General features: G+C 55.1%; 1 protein-coding gene across 1 annotated transcript in view; it reads left to right on the forward strand.

The window, feature by feature from the left end:
• SLC43A1 (solute carrier family 43 member 1) overlaps positions 1–12,880 on the forward strand; it is a 30,174-nt gene extending 17,294 nt beyond the window's left edge. Inside the window, exons 9-15 of the mRNA XM_075548113.1 lie at positions 1,246–1,392; positions 1,473–1,508; positions 1,681–1,807; positions 3,615–3,756; positions 4,156–4,229; positions 9,032–9,155; positions 12,581–12,880. Of these exons, the coding sequence (XP_075404228.1) occupies positions 1,246–1,392; positions 1,473–1,508; positions 1,681–1,807; positions 3,615–3,756; positions 4,156–4,229; positions 9,032–9,155; positions 12,581–12,730 (800 nt within the window). The 3' untranslated portion in view covers positions 12,731–12,880. The remainder of the gene's footprint in view (positions 1–1,245; positions 1,393–1,472; positions 1,509–1,680; positions 1,808–3,614; positions 3,757–4,155; positions 4,230–9,031; positions 9,156–12,580) is intronic.
• Positions 12,881–20,981: the final 8,101 nt, after the last annotated feature.

A 20,981-nucleotide genomic window follows, 5' to 3' on the forward strand; every position in this document is an offset into this window, starting at 1 on the left:
ACATAAACACGCTGCCCTCTGAGGTTCCTCTCCCATCTTTCCAGGGGCTGTTGCCAGGCTGATTCTACATACGTGTAACACGTACATAGCACTCCAGAACTCAACACTCCAAACTCACCTCCGTGGAGGCAATGCCGACTCACAGGGACCCTACAGGACAGAGTAAAACTGCCCCTGTGGGTTTCCAAGCCCATAGCTCTTTACAGGAGTAGAAAACCTCATCCCCTTTTTACCTCTTGGTTAGAAGGCCAACATGTAACCACTATGCTATTAGGGATTCTGTGTAATGCTCAAGGTTACCCACCCCTTTTGTCCCACTAGTTAAGCTAAACTATTTTTTTGGTTTTCAGTTGACTTCAGGGGATAGGTTTGGAGTCAGGTTTAAAGGTTACCCCGGCAATCAATTCCTGGTTCATCTACTCTACAGAGCTCCTCAAAGTTGAGAGCTTCAAACGGTGTCCAGTGATTGGTGTTCTGGAAGATCACCAGGCCTGTCTTCCACAGCACTTTGGGTAGACTCAGCCTGCCAGCCTCTGGTTCGCAGACACCTGCATCACTGTGACATATACGAAAGTGTTCAGTGAGTCGTTGCAAGCCAGAGACCTGGCTTGGGTTTCTGGCTGTTGTACCTGTGAGCCATCACGACTTGTTTATCAGTGGAGGCTCCCCTGTTGCTGAACAGGTTTCTGTGGAGCTTCCAGGCTAAGAGAGAGCCTGGTAGCATAAGGGGTTCTATGTTGAGCTGCTAACTGCAAGGTTAGCAGTTCAAAACCACCAGCTGGCTCTCTCTCCTCCAGTCAAGAGTTACAGTCTGGCAAACCCATGGGGGCAGTTCTACTCTGCTTTTGTAGGCTCGCTGGAAGCCACTGGCATTGACTCGACAGCTGGGAAATTCCAGATGAAGATGAGAAAGAAAGGCCTGGTGATCTAGTTCCAGAAGTTCCTGAAAATACTATGGATGGTGAGGGTGTCATCCTCAAGCCGCCATGGGGCTGGGGCAGGGCTGTTCTGATATCCGGTGGGTCTTCATGAGTCAGGAGCCAGCGCAGTGACAGCTCACCCCCCCAGCACAGGTCATGGAGCTGACAAAGGACTTGGAGGTGGGCGAGTCTGAACTGGCCAGGAGGGGGAGGGGGAGAGGTAGGGGAAGGAAGATGTCCTTCCAAACCCAGGAAGTCCGTGTCAAAGGCGCAGAGGACATGGAAGGTTTGCAGCTCAGGAATGCCCCCCCTGCTGTCTCTCCAGAATCTGTCCCCTTCCGCAAGAGCCTCTGTGCCCCCATTTTCCTGTGGAGCCTCCTCACCATGGGCATGACCCAGCTGCGGGTCATCTTCTACATGGCCACCATGAACAAGATGCTGGAGTTCTTCGTGACTGGTGGCCAGAAGCATGGTGAGGCGCTGGGGGCTGGGGGTGGCACAGGGGACCACCCTGGCTAAGCCCCTCTCACCTCAGCTCTCCCCTCCCCACAGAGACCGATGACCTGAAACTAAGGGCAGAAGAGACAGGTAGGCGTGAAGGCTGGGGCCCTCCCTTGTCATCCTAAGCCCTTGGGGGAGTTAGAAACCTGAGGACAGAGGAAGGCTCTTGGAATTGCTCCTCTGCTGGAAGTGGGCGGCCCTGCCCACTGGCACCCACTGGGCCAGCTCCTGACCCCACTCTCCTTTCCGTCCTGCCCAGTCGGGTTCTACTCCTCCATCTTTGGGGCCATGCAGCTTCTGTGCCTTCTCACCTGCCCCCTCATCGGCTACATCATGGACTGGCGGATCAAGGACTGCGTGGACACCTCCGCCGAGGGCACTGACAGGTGACCCCCCCAGAGGGGTGGGGGACAGCAGGAACTCAGACTGGGCTTAGGGCTCTGTGTGCTTTCCCGCTCCTCTGTTCCGAGTCTCGAGTCTCGGGAGAGCTCATTTCACAGAGGAGGAAAGTGAGAGGAAGCAGGAGGCACCTTGCCGAGAGTCTCAGTGGGTCCTCACAACAGCTTTCTGTGGCGGTAGCAGGGTCGTGGTTGCCCCCATTTCACAGGCGGGGGAGCGGAGACATAGAAAGGTGACTAACTGGCTTATTCAAGCCCCAGCAGCCGGGCTGCTGAGTGTAAACAGGCAGGCCTCTGAGTGCTGAGCCTGTCTCCGACCTCCGCAGTCAAGCCAGACGGGCAAGAAAGTGAGTCCCTTGATTGTGACGGTTTTTTGTTGTTGTTGCTTTCTGGCACTCAGAAAGGTGATGTTTATTCTAGGTGGTGGTCCAGGAAGTGTGCATTTAGCACGAGGAAGGGGTTTGAGAGACCGTGAGCCTTTGCAGTATGTCACGGACACACAGGGCACCTGTGCCCTCAGAGTGGGGAGTGGGGGGGGGGAGGGATGCCGCCGGTGGACTTGCCCGACACAGGCTTGCCACAAACCTGTAACATGTACAACTCAAAGTTGGGCAAAGCACAGGCAAACGAGGTGTGTCTGTGTCTAGAACCTTCTTCGGACTAAGGGCATCAGACAGCTGTTGCTTCTGACAAATGACTCCCGTGTCTTGACACCTTAGAAGAACAGGCATTTATTATGTCACATGGGTTCTGGGCAGGGACCTGGGAATGATGGAGGCGGGGTGGGGGTGATCCGGTGCCAGTCTCAGATCCGCTCAGGACTGCAGCTGCCTGGGGTGCTGACTGGGGAGAACCATCTTCTGAGCGCCCTATCAGGGCTATTGACAGAAAGTCCGGCTCTTTTCCACACCTCCCTAGGACCTCTCGCAGCCTGCGAGACAAGTCAGAGAGAGATGGCCCTATGATGGAGCCTCTCGGGGTCTTTTATAACCTAACCCCAGGTGGGAGGTGCCAGCTGGGGCCCTATTCTGTGCAGTGTGGGAATCACATACATAAAGGCCAGCCAAAAGTCGTGAATGCCAGGGACCCTTGGGGGCTGGTCAGTACAGGCCATCTAACTACTCTTGCTCTTTCCGTGCTAGTTCCAATCACCCCTGTTTGTTCTGAGAGGTGGGAGGAGGGAGGTGGCTGGGAGAGAAGGCAGGCATCTGCCCATCTAGTGGCTTCCCTCCCTGCCAACCATGCCCGGCCCTCTGTTCCTGAGAGCCGGCGTCCACTAGCCAGGCCCTTGAGGCCAGGACACATGGGCAGCGGGCCCTGCCTCCTGCCTCCTAAGCTCTCCCCTGGGCTGGCTTGGGAGCATCTTGCTCATGCTGGGCGGGGGAGGGGAGCACTGTACGGACAGCACCTGCTCTCTGCCATCAGGCTGTGTCCCTGGGGTGGAGACGCCTCGCTTCCAGAGGGAGCGAGCGTCCTGTGCCCCACACATCTTCCCTTGCTTTGCTCGTGTCAGGAACACCGAGGTGCAGGGCAGAATACTGATTCCTGGCTTCCACCCCTGGCCATCTGACATGTTGGGCGGGGCCTGGGAACCTGCATTTTCAAGAAAGCCCCCTTCTCCCGATCCATACCCCTGGCAGTGCTGGTGGGGTTGGTTAGGGTCACTAGGTGCAGAGAAGTCCTGAGCAGGAGGTCGGGGAAGGCGGGCCAGTGTGTGTGTGTGTGTGGGGAGGTGGGGGCGGGACGGTGGCTGTTGGGGAGGTTGAGGCAACAGCCTGTGACTCTTCTTCCCCAGGGATGAGCTCACCCCCGGGGCCACCAAACCCCGCGACCGCAAGATCCAGAAGCTCACCAATGCCATCAACGCCTTCACCCTGACCAACCTCCTGCTGGTGGGTTTTGGCATCACCTGTCTCATCAGCAACTTGCACCTCCAGGTACCGGAGCCTACCCACCTGCTGCCCCCTTCCCCTTCTCGGCCTCTCCTGAGAGGCTCCCAGCTTCCAGTGACTTTGAGCACAGAGTAGAACTGCCCCATGGGGGTTCGAAGGCGGAGGGAGGCTGACCGTCACGTCTCCCGTGGAAGCTCAGACCACTCACCTTAGGTTCACAACAGAATGCCTGACCCCTGTGCCACTAAGGCGCCTCCCCCACCCCAGCCTCTGAGGCTCCCCAGAGGGAAGACCTACCATCACCTGTCTTTCTGGTCTTGGGGTTTTCTGGGTTCCCCCGGAAGTGTTTCTATGGGGTTGGTTGGAGGAAGGAGGGGGTTCTCAGCTAGGCCCCACCCCACCCTGCCCGCTGTATTGGCCTCATGCTCCCTCCCTCGGTTTCAGTTTGTGACCTTCATCCTGCATACCATGGTCCGGGGTTTCTTCCACTCCGCCTGTGGAGGCCTCTACGCTGCCGTGTGAGTCCCCCTAAGAGATAAAGGGGCCTTGACTATCCCTTCCTGTCCCCGTTCCCTCGACCCCTGTGTAGTCTCCGTGACCCCAATACTGATGTCTCAGCGGGTAGGGCTGATGGGGATGGGGGTGGATTGCTCGCTTTCTCTAAGGCAACCTGTCCCCTATGGGATGTCCCCCTGTCACAGAGCCCCCCTCCCCCCGAGAGGAACTAAAACTCTTGACGTCTCAGATCCCATAACAGGAAAAAGGAGTGGGGTGGCTTTCATGGACAGAAGCCTGTTCCCTGACAGCTTGTGAGAGCCAGACCCATGGCTGCCGAGCGGATGTCCGTTCCTCGCAGCCCAACTGGACAGGACAGAGCTGTTCCTTAGGCCTTCCAACCTTCACATCTTTCCCCTCAGGGCTGCCGGTGGGTTCGAACACTGGCCTTTCAGTTAGCAGGCGAGCACTTAACCGGTGCTCCACCAGGACTCTCTCAGGTTTGTTTTTAGATGCCCTGAAGTCTGTTCTGAGTCACAGCAGCCTCTCTGTATGGCAGAACAAGACCCTGCTGGGTCTCCCAGCCTCGGGGCCAACCCGTCTCCTCTGGGGCTTCCTCTTTTTCTCTGCTCCTCTCTCTGACTCAGTTTACATCCGACAGTTTCCAATGGACCACTCAGTGGCACTGGTGACATTCTGGGGCTGATGTGACCATCCCCACCCTCCTTTGCTGAGCCTTATGAACTTACTGCCCCCCACCTCCCAAGGCTCCCCAGGGATCTTTTGTCACGCTGTTGTCACTCTGGACCCCAGTTGGCTAGCTCTTGTCGGGGCTCAATGCACAGAGCAGACCTTATTTTTCAATCTCTACAGAATTTATTCAGTGATAGTGGTTACACATTTTTATAATATGGCGTCTTTCTCGGTCATTCCATTCTGGTTGTGCCATTTCCAGGGTTCTAGTTTTCCAACCTCCTTACTTTCTCATCTTTGTAAAAGTAATTTTTGACCACTTGGAGAATAGAGCTCTCTTACTTTTTATTATTAAAAGATCATTTTATTAGGGGCTCTTGTAGTTTTTATAACAATCCACATATCAATTGCATCAAGCATATTTGTACACATATCACCATCATTATTTCTTAAACATTTACTTTCTATTTGAGCCCTTGGTATCAGCTCCCCCTTTTCCCTCTCTCCTTTCCCCCCTCCCCCCCTCAGGACCTTTTTTTTAATGCTTGTTTTTTTTTTCTTTGTATGTTTGAAAGGAACTTGTCTGTCACTAAAGAATTCCAGTCACTTCAGTGGACGTTCCCCCCCATGTATAGCCACTCAGACCAATTTTCAGATCCAAGGGGTCAGGAATTGAGAGGGTTTTTAAGACTGTCAACCTTCACTCTCTCTTTAAGAAGAAAAAAATTAACTTTGTTTATTTTGAGTTTTAGAGAAACATTCCGTGTTTTTCTCTAAAAACGTGCACATATTCTGTGTTTTTCTTTAAAAACATGTCTATCTCCTATCTCAAATCAATAATGGTATCCGGTGAACCCGTGATCCCCTAAAAACTCTTGTTTGGTTTGAAAGAAGACTTCGGGCTAGTTTAAGTTGGAAAGACTGTCTCCAGGCAGCAAGTTCAGGGGTCCATCCAGCCACTGAGAGGTATGAGGCACTCATAATACATGGTTTGTTTTTTAAATCATTTTATTGGGGGATCATACAACTCTTATCACAATCCATACAGACATCAATTGTATAAAGCACATCTGTACATTCATTGCCCTCATCATTCTCAAAACATTTGCTCTCCACCTAAGCTCCTGGCATCAGCTCCTCATTTTTTCTCCTTCCCTCCCCACTTCCCCCTCCCTCACGAACCCTTGATCATTTATAAATTATTATTTTGTCATATCTTACACTGTCCGACGTCTCCCTTCACTCACTTTCTGTTGTCCATCCCCCAGAGAGGAGGTTATATGTAGATCCTTGTAATTGGTTCCCCCTTTCCACCCCACCCTCACTCCACCCTCCCGATATCGCCACTCTTAAGGGATCATCCATCCTGGATTCCCTGTTCATGCCGCACGTTTTTGTGGGACACGGTGCGATCCATGACACTGGCGTAGACAGTGACACTTTGGTCTCAGGCCTACTCTCCACTCCCCTTGTCGGCGCTGTAGACATCTGTAGGCACCAGCCCTTCCAGCTTCATGGCTTTACCATTGTGATTGAGCGGCAGGGAGAGGAGAAGGAAGTGGGCAGAGTGGTGCTTGGGCTAGATCTTACATGGCCTTTGTTGCCAGCTGCCATCATGCCAGTCCCAACAGGGGGCAACACCAACACAAAGGGCCCAGACCACCGTGATCCACAGGGCTTTCATTGGCTGATTCTTCTGTGGGGAAGGAGTTCTCCAGGCCTTTCTTCCTGCACTTGTCTTGGCCTGGAAACTGACACCTATTCAGCCTCACAGCAACATGCCAGCCTCTAAAGGCAGACGGTGGTGGGCGCTACGCGTGAGGTGCTCTGACTGGGACTCGAACCCAGGTCTCTCATTGGAAGGTGAGAGCTCCACCGTGGACCTTTCAGGCCATGGCAAAGCCTGTGGCTTTTCGGTGAGTGGTACTGGGAGCCATTGGGGCTCTGAGCAGAGAAATGAGTTCTTCCTTTCCTTTTGCCCAACAACCCCTGTTCTAGTTCTTTCCCCCGCCAGGCCCTCCTGGGAGGCTGGCCCGGCATGTGATGTGGCCAGAGGAAATCGTTATCAGTCAGCCCGAGCTCACAGCTACCCAGCCTTCCTTCCTTCCGCAAAGCCTCCCTGTCGCCTTCTCCGCACCCTGGCAATCCTCGCACAGAGCACGCCTGGCTTCCTGTCTCACTCGGACAAAGCCAGAGGCCTCAGTGTACCCTACCAGGCCCCGCCACCTCGGAGCCCTGTGCCTTCCACTCTCCCCCATCTTTGTTCTTTCAACCTGCTGTTCCAGACACTCCTCAAATGGGGGCTTTCATGAACAGAAACCTATTTTATCACAGTTTACGTGGCTAGAGTCTCAATTCAGGAGAGGGCTCTCTCTCTCTCTCTATCTCTCCCTCTGGGTCTTGGAGATATCTCTCTCTCTCTCTCTGTCTCTCTCTGGGCCTTGGCGATCTTCCTTCTAAGGGCATGTCCTTCTCGGTGCGCCCTCTGCTCTCCTCATCGCTCGGGGCTGACAGGTTGAAGGCACACCTGCACGGATGTTCCCTCCTTCACCTAACAGAGTCCCGCTTCTATAAAAGGCCATGCCCGTTTGGTTCAGGGGCACAGGGCTTGGGCTCACAGTTATAGGAGGCGCCTTGGTGGCATAGTGGGTTACACGTTGGGCTACTAACCTCGAGGTCCGCAGTTCAAAATCAACCAGCTGCTCTGTGGAAGAAAGGTGAAGCTTTCTGGCACCTGTACAGGGTTACTGTCCTGGGAACCCACAGGGGTTGGTCTACCCTGCCTGGTGGTGCCAGAATGGACCCGGGGGCCATGAGTTTGGTTTGGTTGCAGTTAGAGGTACAAAGCAAACCAAACCGGCGTCCCCATAAGACAGGGTAAGAGCTGCCTGTAAAAGTCTGTTTCTGAGACTGTAAATCTTTACGGGAGCAGCCTCGTCTTCCTCCCTTTGAGCGCTGGTAGGCTGGAACCCCTGGCCAATGCTTAACTGGCTGGAACACCAGGGCTCCTAAGGATTATAGGGTTGTAGGGCACATAACACCCATTGTGTGAGAGGCAGGGGTGGCGTGTCACAGCTTAACCCACAGTTCAGAACTCCTTTTCTGGCAAGCTCATGACAAGACTTCCTTCGGGACTTGACCTAACCATCCTCTGGGCAAGGTCTGCCCTGGCCCTCCTGCTCAGGGCCTGGCACACAGCAGCATCTCGGCAAGTGTGTGTCGCAAGAGTGCAGGGAGCCAGGAAAGGAAGGGGGAGGAAGGGTCGCTCACCCTGAAGAACGCAGTCACTGTGGCAGAAGCCTGCCTGTATATTGTTGGGCTGGTGAGCATCTTGTGGTGTCTTTTCCCCACCCCCTAAAGGAAGGGAGGAAAGAACATGAGCACAGGCCTGGGGGAGTGGGGGGAGGGCCTCTTGAGTGCCCTGCAGTGGATTCTAACTCCCAATGACCCTGTCGGGAGGACATTGCCCTGGGGGGAGGAGGGGGGTGACAGAAGCAGATGGCCACAGAAGCTAGTGGGGTCTGAACTTCAGACTGCTGCCCTTTCAGTTAGCAGCTGAGTGGTAACCATACCCCCTCCCCACTACCTCCAAACCCAAACAAACAAAATACCCATTGAGTGGATTCTGACTTGTGGCGCCTCTGTAAGATTTCCGAGGCTGGACGTCCGTAGGGGAAGGGGCGTCCTCATCTTTCTCCTACAGAGCAGCAGCAGGTGGAGTTTGAGCATCTGATCGCATACACGAGCCATCCATGCTTACTGCCACCCAGTCCATTCCCGCCCAGAGCCGCTGTACAGGGCAGAACTGCCCCTCTGGGCTTCTGAGACTGTACATCTGGACGAGAGTAGAAAGCCTCATCTTTCTCCTGTGGAGGAGGCTGGTGCTTTCGAACTGCTGACCGTGCGGTGGACAGTCCGATGCCTAACCTGTCACACCACCACCATTATCTCACAGAAAGTAGGTGCGTAGTCCGGGGGGCAGGGTGTCGGGTAGCTGAGGCGCAAGCAACTCAAGGACATGCAGAGACATGCTAGAGGTGCGTGTGAGGGGGCATCAAGAGGGCCACATGGCTTTGGGGTGCAGGGGCGGAGAGGGTGGCTCGCCCCTGATGCTTGGGCCCTTCCTTGACAGGTTCCCATCTAACCACTTTGGAACCCTGACGGGCCTGCAGTCCCTCATCAGCGCTGTGTTCGCCCTGCTCCAGCAGCCGCTCTTCATGGTCATGGTGGGACCCTTGAAAGGAGACCCCTTCTGGGTGAGTACTGGGGATGTGGGGGTGGGCAGGGAGCCAGAACTAGGCTGTGGGGTGTCCCAGGTGAGTGGGTAGGGGGCTGGTTTGTGACAGATGCTCTGAGATGTCTCAAAGGCTTCTCACATACCAGAACACCCCCCCACCCCCACCCCCAATCTGGCCAAGAGTGAATCTCAATGAAGTCTCTCCCCTCAGGGCCAGGATCCTGGCTGATATGGAGCTCCTGGTTCTGAGGGCTGGACCTGTCTGTATTCAGGAACTGCCGGTTCAGTCCCATCCTGCCCAGCCCTTGTGGGGATTCCCTCTCTAGCACTCTAGGAAGGAGACTCCTCCTCTCCTTCCTCAAACACTGCAGGGAGGGGTGCCGGTCACCCCATGAGGCCAACTCACTGCCAAAGGCCCATGGTGATCCCCAGGTGACAGCCGAGCTGCTCTGCGGGGTTACTGGGCTGTAAGGGAAGCTGGTGACCAGGCCTTTCTCTGCAGGAAGGGGTCCAAACCATCACCCTCATTCAGAGTCTAGCATACACTGTCCCTGCCACCCTCAGGAAGGGATCCCCCACCTGTCCGTGTCCCTCCCACCCCGCAAAACGAACCTCCAAACCAATGTCAATTCACAGCAACCTTATAGGACTCCCCCTGTGAGCTTCCAACACTAACGTTACAGGGAGTAGAAAGCCCCATCTTTCTCCCGAGGAGCAGCTGATGGTTTCAAACCGCTGACCTTGAGGTTAGTAGTTCAATGCATAACCACTAGGCCACCAGGGTTCCTCTGTAGGGAGACACCCCCCATCCCCCGTACACAGACACACATACTTTGAAGGCTATGTAAACCTTCCTCCCACAAGAACTGCTGGACGATCAGCCACTATTCACAAAGCACCCCCGTGTGGGCGCCACATACTTTCCCCACTCCATCCTGGCCTGAGCCATCCTGGAAGGAAGGCGTATAGGATTGGGATCACTTGCTCAGAGTGAAGTCACAATGTAAGTGATGGCAGAGCCGGGATGTGGGTGGAGCCAGCCCACTGGTAGAGGCTCCTGTCTGGTGTCTGCCAAGCCTACTGCCCCCCTCATGGAAGTCCCTGTTCCTTTAACTGACCAAGAGCCTCCTCAGAGGACCAGATCTGGCAGTGTCCCCTGAGCCTACAGCTACATTTAGGGAGCAGCTTGGCCTGCCAGAGCCTCCAATGCTGTCTCTTTCCTTGTCCACCCACATGGTTTCCTGCCACCTTGCTGTGTGGGCACTGGTGTCTGCTGAGTTCAAAGCTAGGCCCCACCCTTACTAGATCCCACAGGGTGGCAGACACCTTACAAGGTGGCGGAACATTCAATTAGACACTGCTGATGCAGTGCTTGGCAGATCAGAAGCAAAAACTCAAACTTGTCCAGTCCGTTTCCACTCTCAGTGACCCTGAATGTGACAGTAGATCTGCTCCGTAGGATTTTCTTGACTGGAATCTCTATGGAAGCAGGTGCCCAGACCTCTCTTCCTGGACACCTCGGTAGGCTTGAACCTTCAGCTTTTAGGTTAGTAGGCTCCATCAGTTTTTAGGCTCATAGAGGAGCCCAGGCCGTTTGTTCCCCTGAGAGAAGACCCTGTGCCAATCAAGGGACCGACAGATTGGCACGTGATCAGGACAGACTGGAGCCCCAGGAGCTCAGTGTTACATGTTGGGTAGCAATCCGCAGGGCCAGCAATTTGAAACCACCAGCCACTCGGAGAAAGACAGGGCTCTCTGCTCCTGCTAACAGTTACTGTCTCGGAAACCCATGGGGACAGTCCTAATTTGTCCTATAGGGTCGCTAATTTGTCCTATGGGTCTGTATCGACTTGACGGCAGTGAGCTTGGTTTTTGGTTTGGGGTGGCACAGACAGTGAAGCGCTCAGCTACCAGCCACCCAGAGGTGCCTCGGAAGAGAGGCCTGGTGGTCAGCTTTTTTTTAAACGTTTTATTAGGGGCTCATACAACTCTTATCACAGTCCATACATATACATACATCAATTGTATAAAGCACATCCATACATTCCCTGCCCCAATCATTCTCAAAGCATTTGCTCTCCACTTAAGCCCTTTGCATCAGGTCCTCTTTTTTTTCCCCCTCCCTCCCCGCACCCCCCTCCCTCATGTGCCCTTTGTAATTTATACATCGTTATTTTGTCATATCTTGTTCTATCCGGAGTCTCCCTTCCCCCCCTTCTCTGCCGTCCCTCTCCCAGGGAGGAGGTCACATGTGGATCCCTGTAATCAATTCCCCCTTTCCAACCCACTCACCCTACACTTTCCCAGCATCGCCCCTCACACCCTTGGTCCTGAAGGTATCATCCACCCTGGATTCCCTGTGCCTCCAGCCCTCATATGTACCAGTGTACAACCTCTGCCCTATCCAGCCCTGCAAGGTAGAATTCGGATCATGGTAGTTGGGGGGAGGAAGCATCCAGGATCTGGGGGAAAGCTGTGCTGTTCGTCTGTACTACCTTGCACCCTGACTGACCCATCTCCTCTCCTAAACCCCTCTATGAGGGGATCTCCAGTGGCCGACACTTAGGCCTTGGGTCTCCACTCTGCACTTCCCCCTTCATTCAATGTGGTATACACACACACACACACACACACACACACACACACACACATTCTTTTTTTTTTTTTGCATGATGCCTTATACCTGGTCCCTTTGGCACCTCATGATCGCACTGGCTAGTGTGCTTCTTCCATGTGGGCTTTTTTGCTTCTGAGCTAGATGGCCGCTTGTTCAGCTTCAAGCCTTTAAGACCCCAGACACTATCTCTTTTGATAACCGGGCACCATCAGCTTTCTTCGCCACATTTGCTTATGCACCCATTTGTCTTCAGCGATCCTATCATGGAGGTGTGCAGCTAATGATATGATGATTTTTTGTTCTTTGATGCCTGATAACTGATCCCTTTGGGATCACTCGCTCACTCAGGCTGGTGTGTTCTTCCATGTGGGCTTTGTTGCTTCTGAGCTAGATGGCCGCTTGTTTATCTTCAAGCCTTTAAGACCCCAGTCACTATCTCTTTTGATAGCCGGGCACCATCAGCTTTCTTCACCACATTTACTTGTTCACCCACTTTGGCTTCAGCAGTTGTGTCGGGAGAGTGAGCATCATAGAGTACCAATTTAATAAACGAAAGTATTCATGCATTGAGGGAGTGCTTGAGTAGAGGCCCAAGGTCTTTCCGGGTGGTCAGCTTTTAAAAGACTCACAGCCTCATAAGCCCTTTTGGATCAGCTACCCGAGGGTTCACCAGGGATGGAAATCAACTCGGACTGATGCACACCAGAAAGGCTGGCCGCTCCAGAATTCAGGGGCCAAAGGGCCTACCCTCTTCCCTGTCACAGCCTCAAGCAGGTCTCTGAAGGTCATGACCATGATTCCTTCTTCTTTCTCCCCTTGCCCTCAAGGTGAACCTGGGCCTCCTGCTCTTCTCACTCCTGGGCTTCCTGCTACCCTCCTACCTCTTCTACTTCCGGGCTCGACTCCAGAGGGAGTACGCCGAGAGCTTGCTGGAGCCCCAGAAGATGCTGGCTGGCTCTGAGATGACAGCGATGTAGGCCTCCCAGGCTGGGGGCCGAGGGCAGCGGCAAGGTCTGAGCAACCAGAGGGAGTGTCCAAGCGGCTTTTCTACCTGTTACCGTGTGCACAGAGCCTGGGGCTGCGGATTTATAAATACCCAGAGTTCTATTTTTGTAGGGATTTGCAAAAAGGGAAAAAGGCGGGGGGGTGGGGGGGGGGGAAAGAAGAAAAACCAAAAACACACGTTAAAAAAAAACCCAAGGAAAATCTTGCGAAGCGATGCTCCATTGACTGAAGGCCGCCCCAGTGCGGAACAATCCGCCTTCTGCTCCGTCTTCCCTCCCTCCAGGGACTGGAGGGGACCTGCCCTCTGGGGCTTCCTCATGGGGCTCCTGTTTCCTGGCTCTGGGGACAGCTTGGGGCATCCATCTCTCAGCTGCACAGTGTCAGGAGTATGTGTGTGTGTGTGTCTGTGTGTGCGTGCGCACACACGCATGCATGTACGTGTGCATATGTACACACCTACCTTCTCAGAAGGAAAGGGGCCAGAAGGTGCTGTGTCCTGGAAGGGGGTGTGGAAGCTCCTTGCGGGGGGGACCGGAGGGCAGGTTCCCTTCCCGGTGCTGCTGCTTTACAGGTCTGAGAGGAAATAAAAAGGAAGTGAGAGACTGGCTGGCTGGTGTGTGCCTATGCCCGGGGGTGGGTGGCTGTCTTCCTACACCCCGCCCCCCCATTCCCTTCTCACCCTGGTTCAGCTGGGCATTAAGTGGGGTGCTCTGAGTGCCAGCCTGTCCCCTCTGGCTGTCAGGCTCACTTCCATACCCTCACCCATGCCCTGCTCTTAGTGCCCAGAGGGAGCCCAGATCTTGCCCCTCCCCCCTTTTCAGATGGGCACAGAGAGGCTGGGCCAGGATATGCAGACTCCAGCATGGCCACCAGTGACTGCACCCCTGGGGCTGGGTGGCTGCTGAGAGCAACTGGGCAGTCTCCCAGTTTTTTATCTTGAAACTTCATGCAAATTGAGAGTTCCACTTTATACTATATTTACATTTGCTTTTAGCATTAAAGGGAGGTTTTAAAATTACCTACACCGGAGGGAAAACAACATCTTTGAGGAAAGGTACCTTCCAGGAAGACATGCCTTATTTATCCTGGGCCTTCTGGAGTCCCCCAAGGCGGCACACCTGCTGGTGCCCCTGGGCCCGGAGGCTCAGAGGCTAGCGGGAGTCAGAGCTGGATGGGACAGGAAGGGGTGATGGGCTTTTGAGGACCTACCTGCTCTACACACGTGTTTCATGTAATCCTGAGAGGTGCAGAGGGTTAAGCATTGGATGATCACCACCAGGTTGGTCGGTGGTTCAAACCCACCAGCTCTCTGAGGGAGAATGGGATGTCCGTCTGCTCCCGTAAAGATTTTACAGCCTTGGAAACCCTGGGGAGCAATCCTGCTCTGTCCTACAGGGTCACTGGGCGTTGGCTCGCTGGCAGTGAGGTTGGTGTGGGTACAGTGCAGGGAGTTGGAATTGTCAAACCTGTACTGTCGGCTGAGGAACAAGCCCGGAGGGTTGAGACCCTCCTCTGAGCACGTGCCTTGTCCAGGAGGTCCCGATGGTTTGGCAGTGGAGTTGGCTGAACGGAGGCAGGTCACCTGTAGGACCGTAGCCACCAGAGCCATCAGGGAGCCGACCCCAGCTGCCACTCAGAGCTGAGGGTCCCTTCAAAAGCTCTGTGTTAATTCTACTCAGTGACCCTACTGGACAGAAACCTCAATGGGTTTCTTACCCAATAGGGTTTTTTAATCTATAGAATTTCTTACACAGTAAGTCACCGGAAGCAGGCTACTCAGTTTTCCCTTCTGCAGTGCTTCCCAGTCAAGCCACTCACCTTGCACTTAGCAGCTGGATGCTTGCTCACCTTCCCACCAGGGCTTCTTAAAAACCCAAATGCAAGGCAGCATTCAAGAGAAGTCCTTTCCCCTTCCTTTGTCTTATATTTTCTCGATTACTGAACAAAATTGACCCACCCATCCATTTCCCAGATGAGGGGACCTCCCAGGGGTTTGGAGACCCCACAAACTCTCTTGGCAGATCCTGTGGACTCCCCACCCAACTCAGAGTGGCCTGGCTGTAAAATGGGAGAGCAGAATCGCTCCGAACCCACCAGTGAGTTGGCACGTTCTCAGAGGACCTTTGGCGGAGGTGTGGGTGGGCGGGGTGTATGTCACTGTGCTCCCTGCCCCCGGACCCTTACTTTCTGGGGCACCCAGTAGTGGTGGATGGTTCATGAGCAGTGAGGCCGGTGGGGAAGCCGGCGTGCGCGCCAGGTACGCGGCATGGCAGGCAGGCGGCGCTGCGAGGCCGTGGCTGGCACAGCTTGGGAGGGGGGCTGGGCACTGGGGGTTGCGGGGGCTCCGGGAGCCTGAAGGGGACTTGCTTTCTCCCCTGCACCCACTAAACACGCTCCCCTGGAGTCTGCTCTTTGGAGTCCCAGCCTCCTGACCTCCTGCCCATGGCTTGCCCTGTCCTGGGCGTCCCTAGAGGTGCCCCCCACCCCGAAACCCCGCCCTGCCCAGCGTGGTCCCAGTCCCTTCGATCCTCACGACAGAAGCAGGGGTCTCCCCGACCACCTGGGACTGGGTACACCGGATGGAGGGGACGGGGTGGGGTGGGTGGCGACAGGGGCCTGGGCCACCAGGGGAGGGGCGTCTCCCCCGGGAGTTTGAGGAGGGGGCTGGCAGGGGCGGAAGCGAGCGGGAGCCGTGTTTGTCGCGGCGCTGCCGAGTGGAACAGATGGCTGGGGAGGGGAGACGGTGCGTGGCGGGGAGGAGGGGTGCGGGGGCCGGAGGATGCGGAACGAGGAATTTCGAAGCCCCGAGTCTCCCAGGAGAAGCGCCCCCCTCTCTTCTCAGCAGCGTGGGCGGGGGCGCCCTGGCCTCTGGTCCCCGGCTCCAGCCGCGCCCTCGTCACCCCCCCCCCTCCAAAGCCCCGCGGCACTACTGGCCCGCAGGGTCAAGGCCGCGGGGAGCGAACGGGTCGCAAGGGTTAACGGGGCCGCCAGCGCGCCGGGGGCGAGGCGGCGAAGGGCGAAGGCTGGAGCGAGTTCAGCGAGCGCCGGGCGCCCAGGGAAAACGTGTTAATTGGAGCTTTATGCAGATGAGCCGGGACTGGGGGCGGGGCCAGAAGGTCAGACTCTTGGGGTCCGAGCGGAATTCCGGGGAGAGACAGAGGGCGCTGGCCCGGAGGGTGGTGGCTTTAGATCCCTGTGCCCCTAGGTCCTTAAGCCTGCCCCAGACAGGGAGTGAGGACCTTCCCAGAAGTTCCAGGTCTCTGATCACAAGCAGAGGGAGGGGTGGGGACACCTACTGGTATCGATTTGGGCTTGGGCCTCAGTCTCTTCTCTTCTTCTGCCTCTTTTGTTCTCCTCCACCCTTGAGGCTTCTGCCCTAGAATCCACAAGAGGCTGGTCTGTAACTTCCACCAACTTTTACAGCGTAGGGTGTGTGTGGAGGGGTGGGGCGCGGGTGGGGTGGGGGTGCGATGAGGGGAAGAGGCCTGGGGTAGAAGTGTCTAACCTTCTTTGTTTTCGTAGGCCCTACCCAGGCTTCTGTCCCATGCCCCCACCCCAAGCTCCTCTGAGATGTTTCTCAAACTTGAGAGTCCGTTATAACCCAGCCGGCCTGCAGGTTAAGATGCAGATTCTAGGGTGCCCCCCAGAGATCTTACTCAGTAGCTCCTGGCAGCTCCCACCTAAATCAGATTCAAAGGGTTTTCAGTTTTAGAAGCACTGGGCAGAAGAGGTGCATCTAGAAGGATTAAGCCAGCACCCCCTCTGCTTACCCCACCCTGGCTTTGCACTGCTCAATGCAACCATTTCTGCCCTGCAGAAGGTGCACAGGGGTAGGGGAGAAAGGAGGGAGAACATGAGCAGTCTACTCCTGATTCTTCCCCCTTCTCCTCCTCTGCTGGTCTCCTGTCCTTTCCGCCGAAGAAGCACATCTTCCTCTTTCACTTCATCAGCTAGCCCCCCTTGTCTTATCTTCCTCCCCTCTCATCACCTGAAGTTCTTAGGAAGACCCTAAGATCTTGTAGAGGACAGCTTAGGTGTGAAGGGGGATGGCAGACCTAAAGTTAGGAAAAGACATAGGCCTCTCTGGTTGGAAGAAAATGGGAGGAGGGAGACAGGCCTCCGGGAGAGATGAAAATCACAAACACGCACAGCGAGGTCACCTTTCCACGGGCTACTGCACCTACTGGCCACAGCAGTTTGATTGAGGCAGGTCCCTAACTTTCAGATGAAATGGATGTTAGAGAGGTCCAGTAACTTGCTCAAGGTCACACAGTTAGTAACTAGTCACCTTTGTACTCTCCTCCATCCCCCAAGCCAATGCCCCATGAGGAGCCACTCCTGATCCCAGTGGGCATGCCCTCCTTGCCCCTCCCTCGGGGGCAATGAAGATGGGGAAAGGGCATCATGTCCGGTGATAAAGGGACATGCTCGGGTTTCGGAACATCTGACAGGTCTGGCTTGGAGGCATTAAAAATTCATGTGGAAACCTGACCCCTGTCGGGCCTTGGGCCTGCCACCTGGACCGTCCCTGGCCTCCTGGCCTCTCAGAGCCTGTAGGTGAATGCCCCCTTCTCTGAAAGTCTTTGTATTTCAGAGGGGAGATGGTCTCTCATGAGCTAGGAGCCTAAAATCAGGAGCCAACAGTTCAGAAAGCAGAGCTGAGAATCTTTCCCCCGCCCCAGGGTGGGGTTGGGGAGGGTGTTGTAAGAACCTTAGAGGCTTAAGGGTTTATAAGCCCTGTCATCTGGCATTGTCCTCAGGCAAATAGATGCTCCTTCTCAGGTTAGGATGCCCAAAGGCTGACTGTGCTTCCCAAGGTGGCCAGCAGGGGGAAACAATCCGCTTGGTCTGAGCCTGATCCTCTGAGTAGCTGGGACTGTGAAGGGCGTTACAAGAGCCCCCCCACCTCCCCCATGACGGGTCTGAGAGACCTGGCCTTGGGGAAGGGCTCTGGTGTTTATGCCCCCAAAAAGAGGGGTTTCCTGATTTGGGGGGGACTGAGGAACTCCAGGGAGCATTCAGTGTGGATGTGAGCTTCGAGGAGGGAAGTTTTGGGGCAAGGCCATGGGTGGGGAAGCTAGACAGGCAGTGGGGACCCAGCTCTGCAGGATCTTTGATGCTGCGCTAAGGGGTTTTATAGGCAAAAAGGAGGCTTTGTAGGCTCCTGAGTGACATAATGACACAAATTTTGTCAGATGAATCTGGCCACCATAGGCAGGCTGAGTGGGAGGGCTGCATGTAGGAAATTCAGTGAGGAGGTTATTGCTATTTTCTCCTTGGTTCTAGGCATGAGGTAATGAGCTGGAGCAGGGAGGGGGGCGGGCAGGGAAGGGAAGGGTGGAGGAGGGCTGGGAGGGGGACTGGGGGACTGAGTAGAGATAGGAATTTCCAGAACAGGAGGCATTAACTACAACTAGACTCAGAGCATCCAGAATGCAGCATGGTGTAGACCCACAGGATGTGGGAGGTGAATGAGCTTGCTCAGTTTCTTTCAGGACTGGCCCCTTGTCCTCTTTGGGCTTCAGTTTCCCCATGGGAACATTGGAGGGGCTTGGTCCCTTCTATTTCAGGGTGTGAAACTGTATTGTTTGGAGAGGCTGAGGTGTGTCTGTGCAGCGGGTTTCTTGGGATGGAGGGATGTATGGTCTCCTAGCAGAGGTCCTGGTTGGACGGTTGTGCATGCCTGCCAGTATGTGAGGTGCATCTGCTTGTTTGTGGGGCCCGTGGGTGGCTGGCGTGCCGGCACGTGCCCTGCAGCTCCACTTTGTGTGAGTGTGTGAGAGCGAGCGTGAGAGCGTGGGTGTGCACGTGATGGGCGTCCGTGGGTCTGTCTGGGCTGCTAGTGGTGGGGGTGGGGGTGCCGGAGCGTCGAGTTGGTGCCGGCTGCAGGCTCCCAGCTCCTTCCTGAGACTCACACACTCCCCCTGCTCTCGCTGTTCTGAAATAGCATCTGGACTGAAGGCCCATGAATATTTCACAACGATAATTCTGTGACCTGGACAGCCTGCTTCTGAGCTACCAGCGTCCCCCTCCCCCTCCCCCTCCCCCTGCCCAGGACCCAGCCAGCCCCTCCTCCTCCAGAGCTCCTGCCTGGTTGGTCCTCAGCCCCAGTCATTAGCCACCTCAAAGCCAGCCTGACCCAGACCCCTGGGGAACTAGAGCTCCCCTGGTTGTGGCCAGCTGGTCTCACTCTCTCTCCTCTCCTCCCCCTGCCTTTATCAAAAGGCCACATGCCTCCAGTCTTAAGTGGTGTCTCCTTCCCGTCTGCTTCTCTCTCACTACCATGGTGACTTCCCCTGACCAAGCCTCTGCATCTCAGTGCCTCTTCCTGGAGCCCAGGTCCTCTGTCTTTCACTCCCATCTCCCTAGGCAGGTTCACACCAGACTTCTCCCCAACTGCTTCCTTCTGATTAGACCTACCCCTAACCTCCACTCTACGTCCATCTTCTTTTAATCCGAAGAAAGTTAGATTTTATACTAGCCAATTTACTAAAAAACTCCCTCCACCCTCCGTTACAATGAGTTGGAATCAACTGGGCAGTGAGAAGAGGTTTTTTAACCTGGACTTTTGCTCTCAGGGCCACAAAGTGCTTGGCTGTCCACTGAAAGGGGGCAGCTCAAACCACCCACTCAGAAGCGCCTCAGAAGAAAACCCTGGCCATCTGCTTCCCCCAGGCCACAGCCTGGAAAGTCACAGGGAGTATACAGTTCTACTCAGCAGAAGCATGAGGTTGCCACAGTCAGAATTGGCTCCAGGGAAACTGGTTTGGCTTCTCCTTGTCCCCACACCAGAATGTGTGTGCTGACCACATCTCAGGCCACTGAAACTCCCCAACCTGGGGTTCTTGTCCCTCTGTTTATTCCAGTCCTTGTTACTCCTACAGAACGGAGTCTGGGAGGGAGACCTTAAGGCTGAGGCCTTTTCGAGCCTGAGCAGTTCAGCTCCCAGACGACCAAGGCTCAGCTGTAGCTGCTTCCACCCAGCAATGTGGCCATGAGGTTTCTCCAGGCTTCCCAGCAGCTGGGACTCCTGCATCCCACTTCTCCTCAGGCCATAGCTTTGAGTAATGGGGAGGCAGCCTGGCCATTCCAACCAGCATGAACAACTTGGCTGGCAGGATTTTTTGTGCAATATGTTAAGTGGATTACAATTTTTGTGGATCCCATAATTGACATGGTGACCCCCATGGATGCGGGGTATAACCCCGTAGGGTTGCCAAGGCTCTACCTTTCGGGCGCAGATCACTAGCTTACTTACTCTGGTGGTGTAGCAGGCATCCTCAAACTAAGACTGGCGGGCCACATGAGGCCCTCTGGGTGTTTTTGCCCGGTTTGTTTTACTTCAAAATAAGATATGTGCAGTGTGCATAGGAATTTGTTCGTAGTTTTTTTTAATAGCCTGGCCCTCCAACGGGTCTGGGGGACAGTGAACTGGCCCCCTGTTTAAAAAGTTTGAGGACCCTTGGTAGAGGTGATGAGGGGCTGAGAGCTGCATCGCTGGGATTTCTACTCCATCAACAGGGGAAATCCACAGGGGGTCGCTGAGTCAGCACTGACTCCATAGCTGGGAGTGTAGAGCCTAACCATTGGCTCACCAGAGGCTCTGATGTAACCCTCTTCAGCCCTGAAACCCTTACCGCCCCAAACCCAATGCCCCACTTCCCAGGCCTTCCGCCAACAAATCTTAACAGGAGATAAAATAATAGAATTTTTTAATAAATTTTTTGTCCCCAAACAATTGTTTATGTTCTTCACACAGGGGCAAATGGTGGAGAGGAATGCTCCCTCTAGGTGCCTTAAAAAGTGTCCAAGGGTAGACTTAGGAGAAAAATATTCCTCCAGTGTCGGGAGGCTGGGGGTGGGGTGGGGTGGGACAAAGGGGGCAGGGCTCTGGGGTCAGCGTGGGCGAGACGTCCCTCCCAGTTTTCCACTCTTCTCCGCAGTTTCCTAGTCTCCGCGGCAAGAGCCGCTCTGCAGGCAGATTTGCCCTGGGAGTCCACTGCGGGCCTTGGGAAGGGGTGGGGGGAATCAGCAGCTTTTTTTGGGGGGGGGCTGCCCAACTTTAAAAAGGGGAAGAGTTAACGGCAGGAGTTGGAGGAAAGGGCGGAGCGCCCCGGACACGCCCTCCTGGAGAAGCCATCCACCGGGAAAGGGTGGCCTGGTCCCAGGGACGAGAGGGTAGGGATGGGGACGAGAGGCAGCCAGGCCAGGGGTGGAGACTAG

Source organism: Tenrec ecaudatus, chromosome 4 (assembly GCF_050624435.1).
Source record: "Tenrec ecaudatus isolate mTenEca1 chromosome 4, mTenEca1.hap1, whole genome shotgun sequence".
NCBI classification, from domain to species: Eukaryota; Metazoa; Chordata; class Mammalia; order Afrosoricida; family Tenrecidae; genus Tenrec; species Tenrec ecaudatus.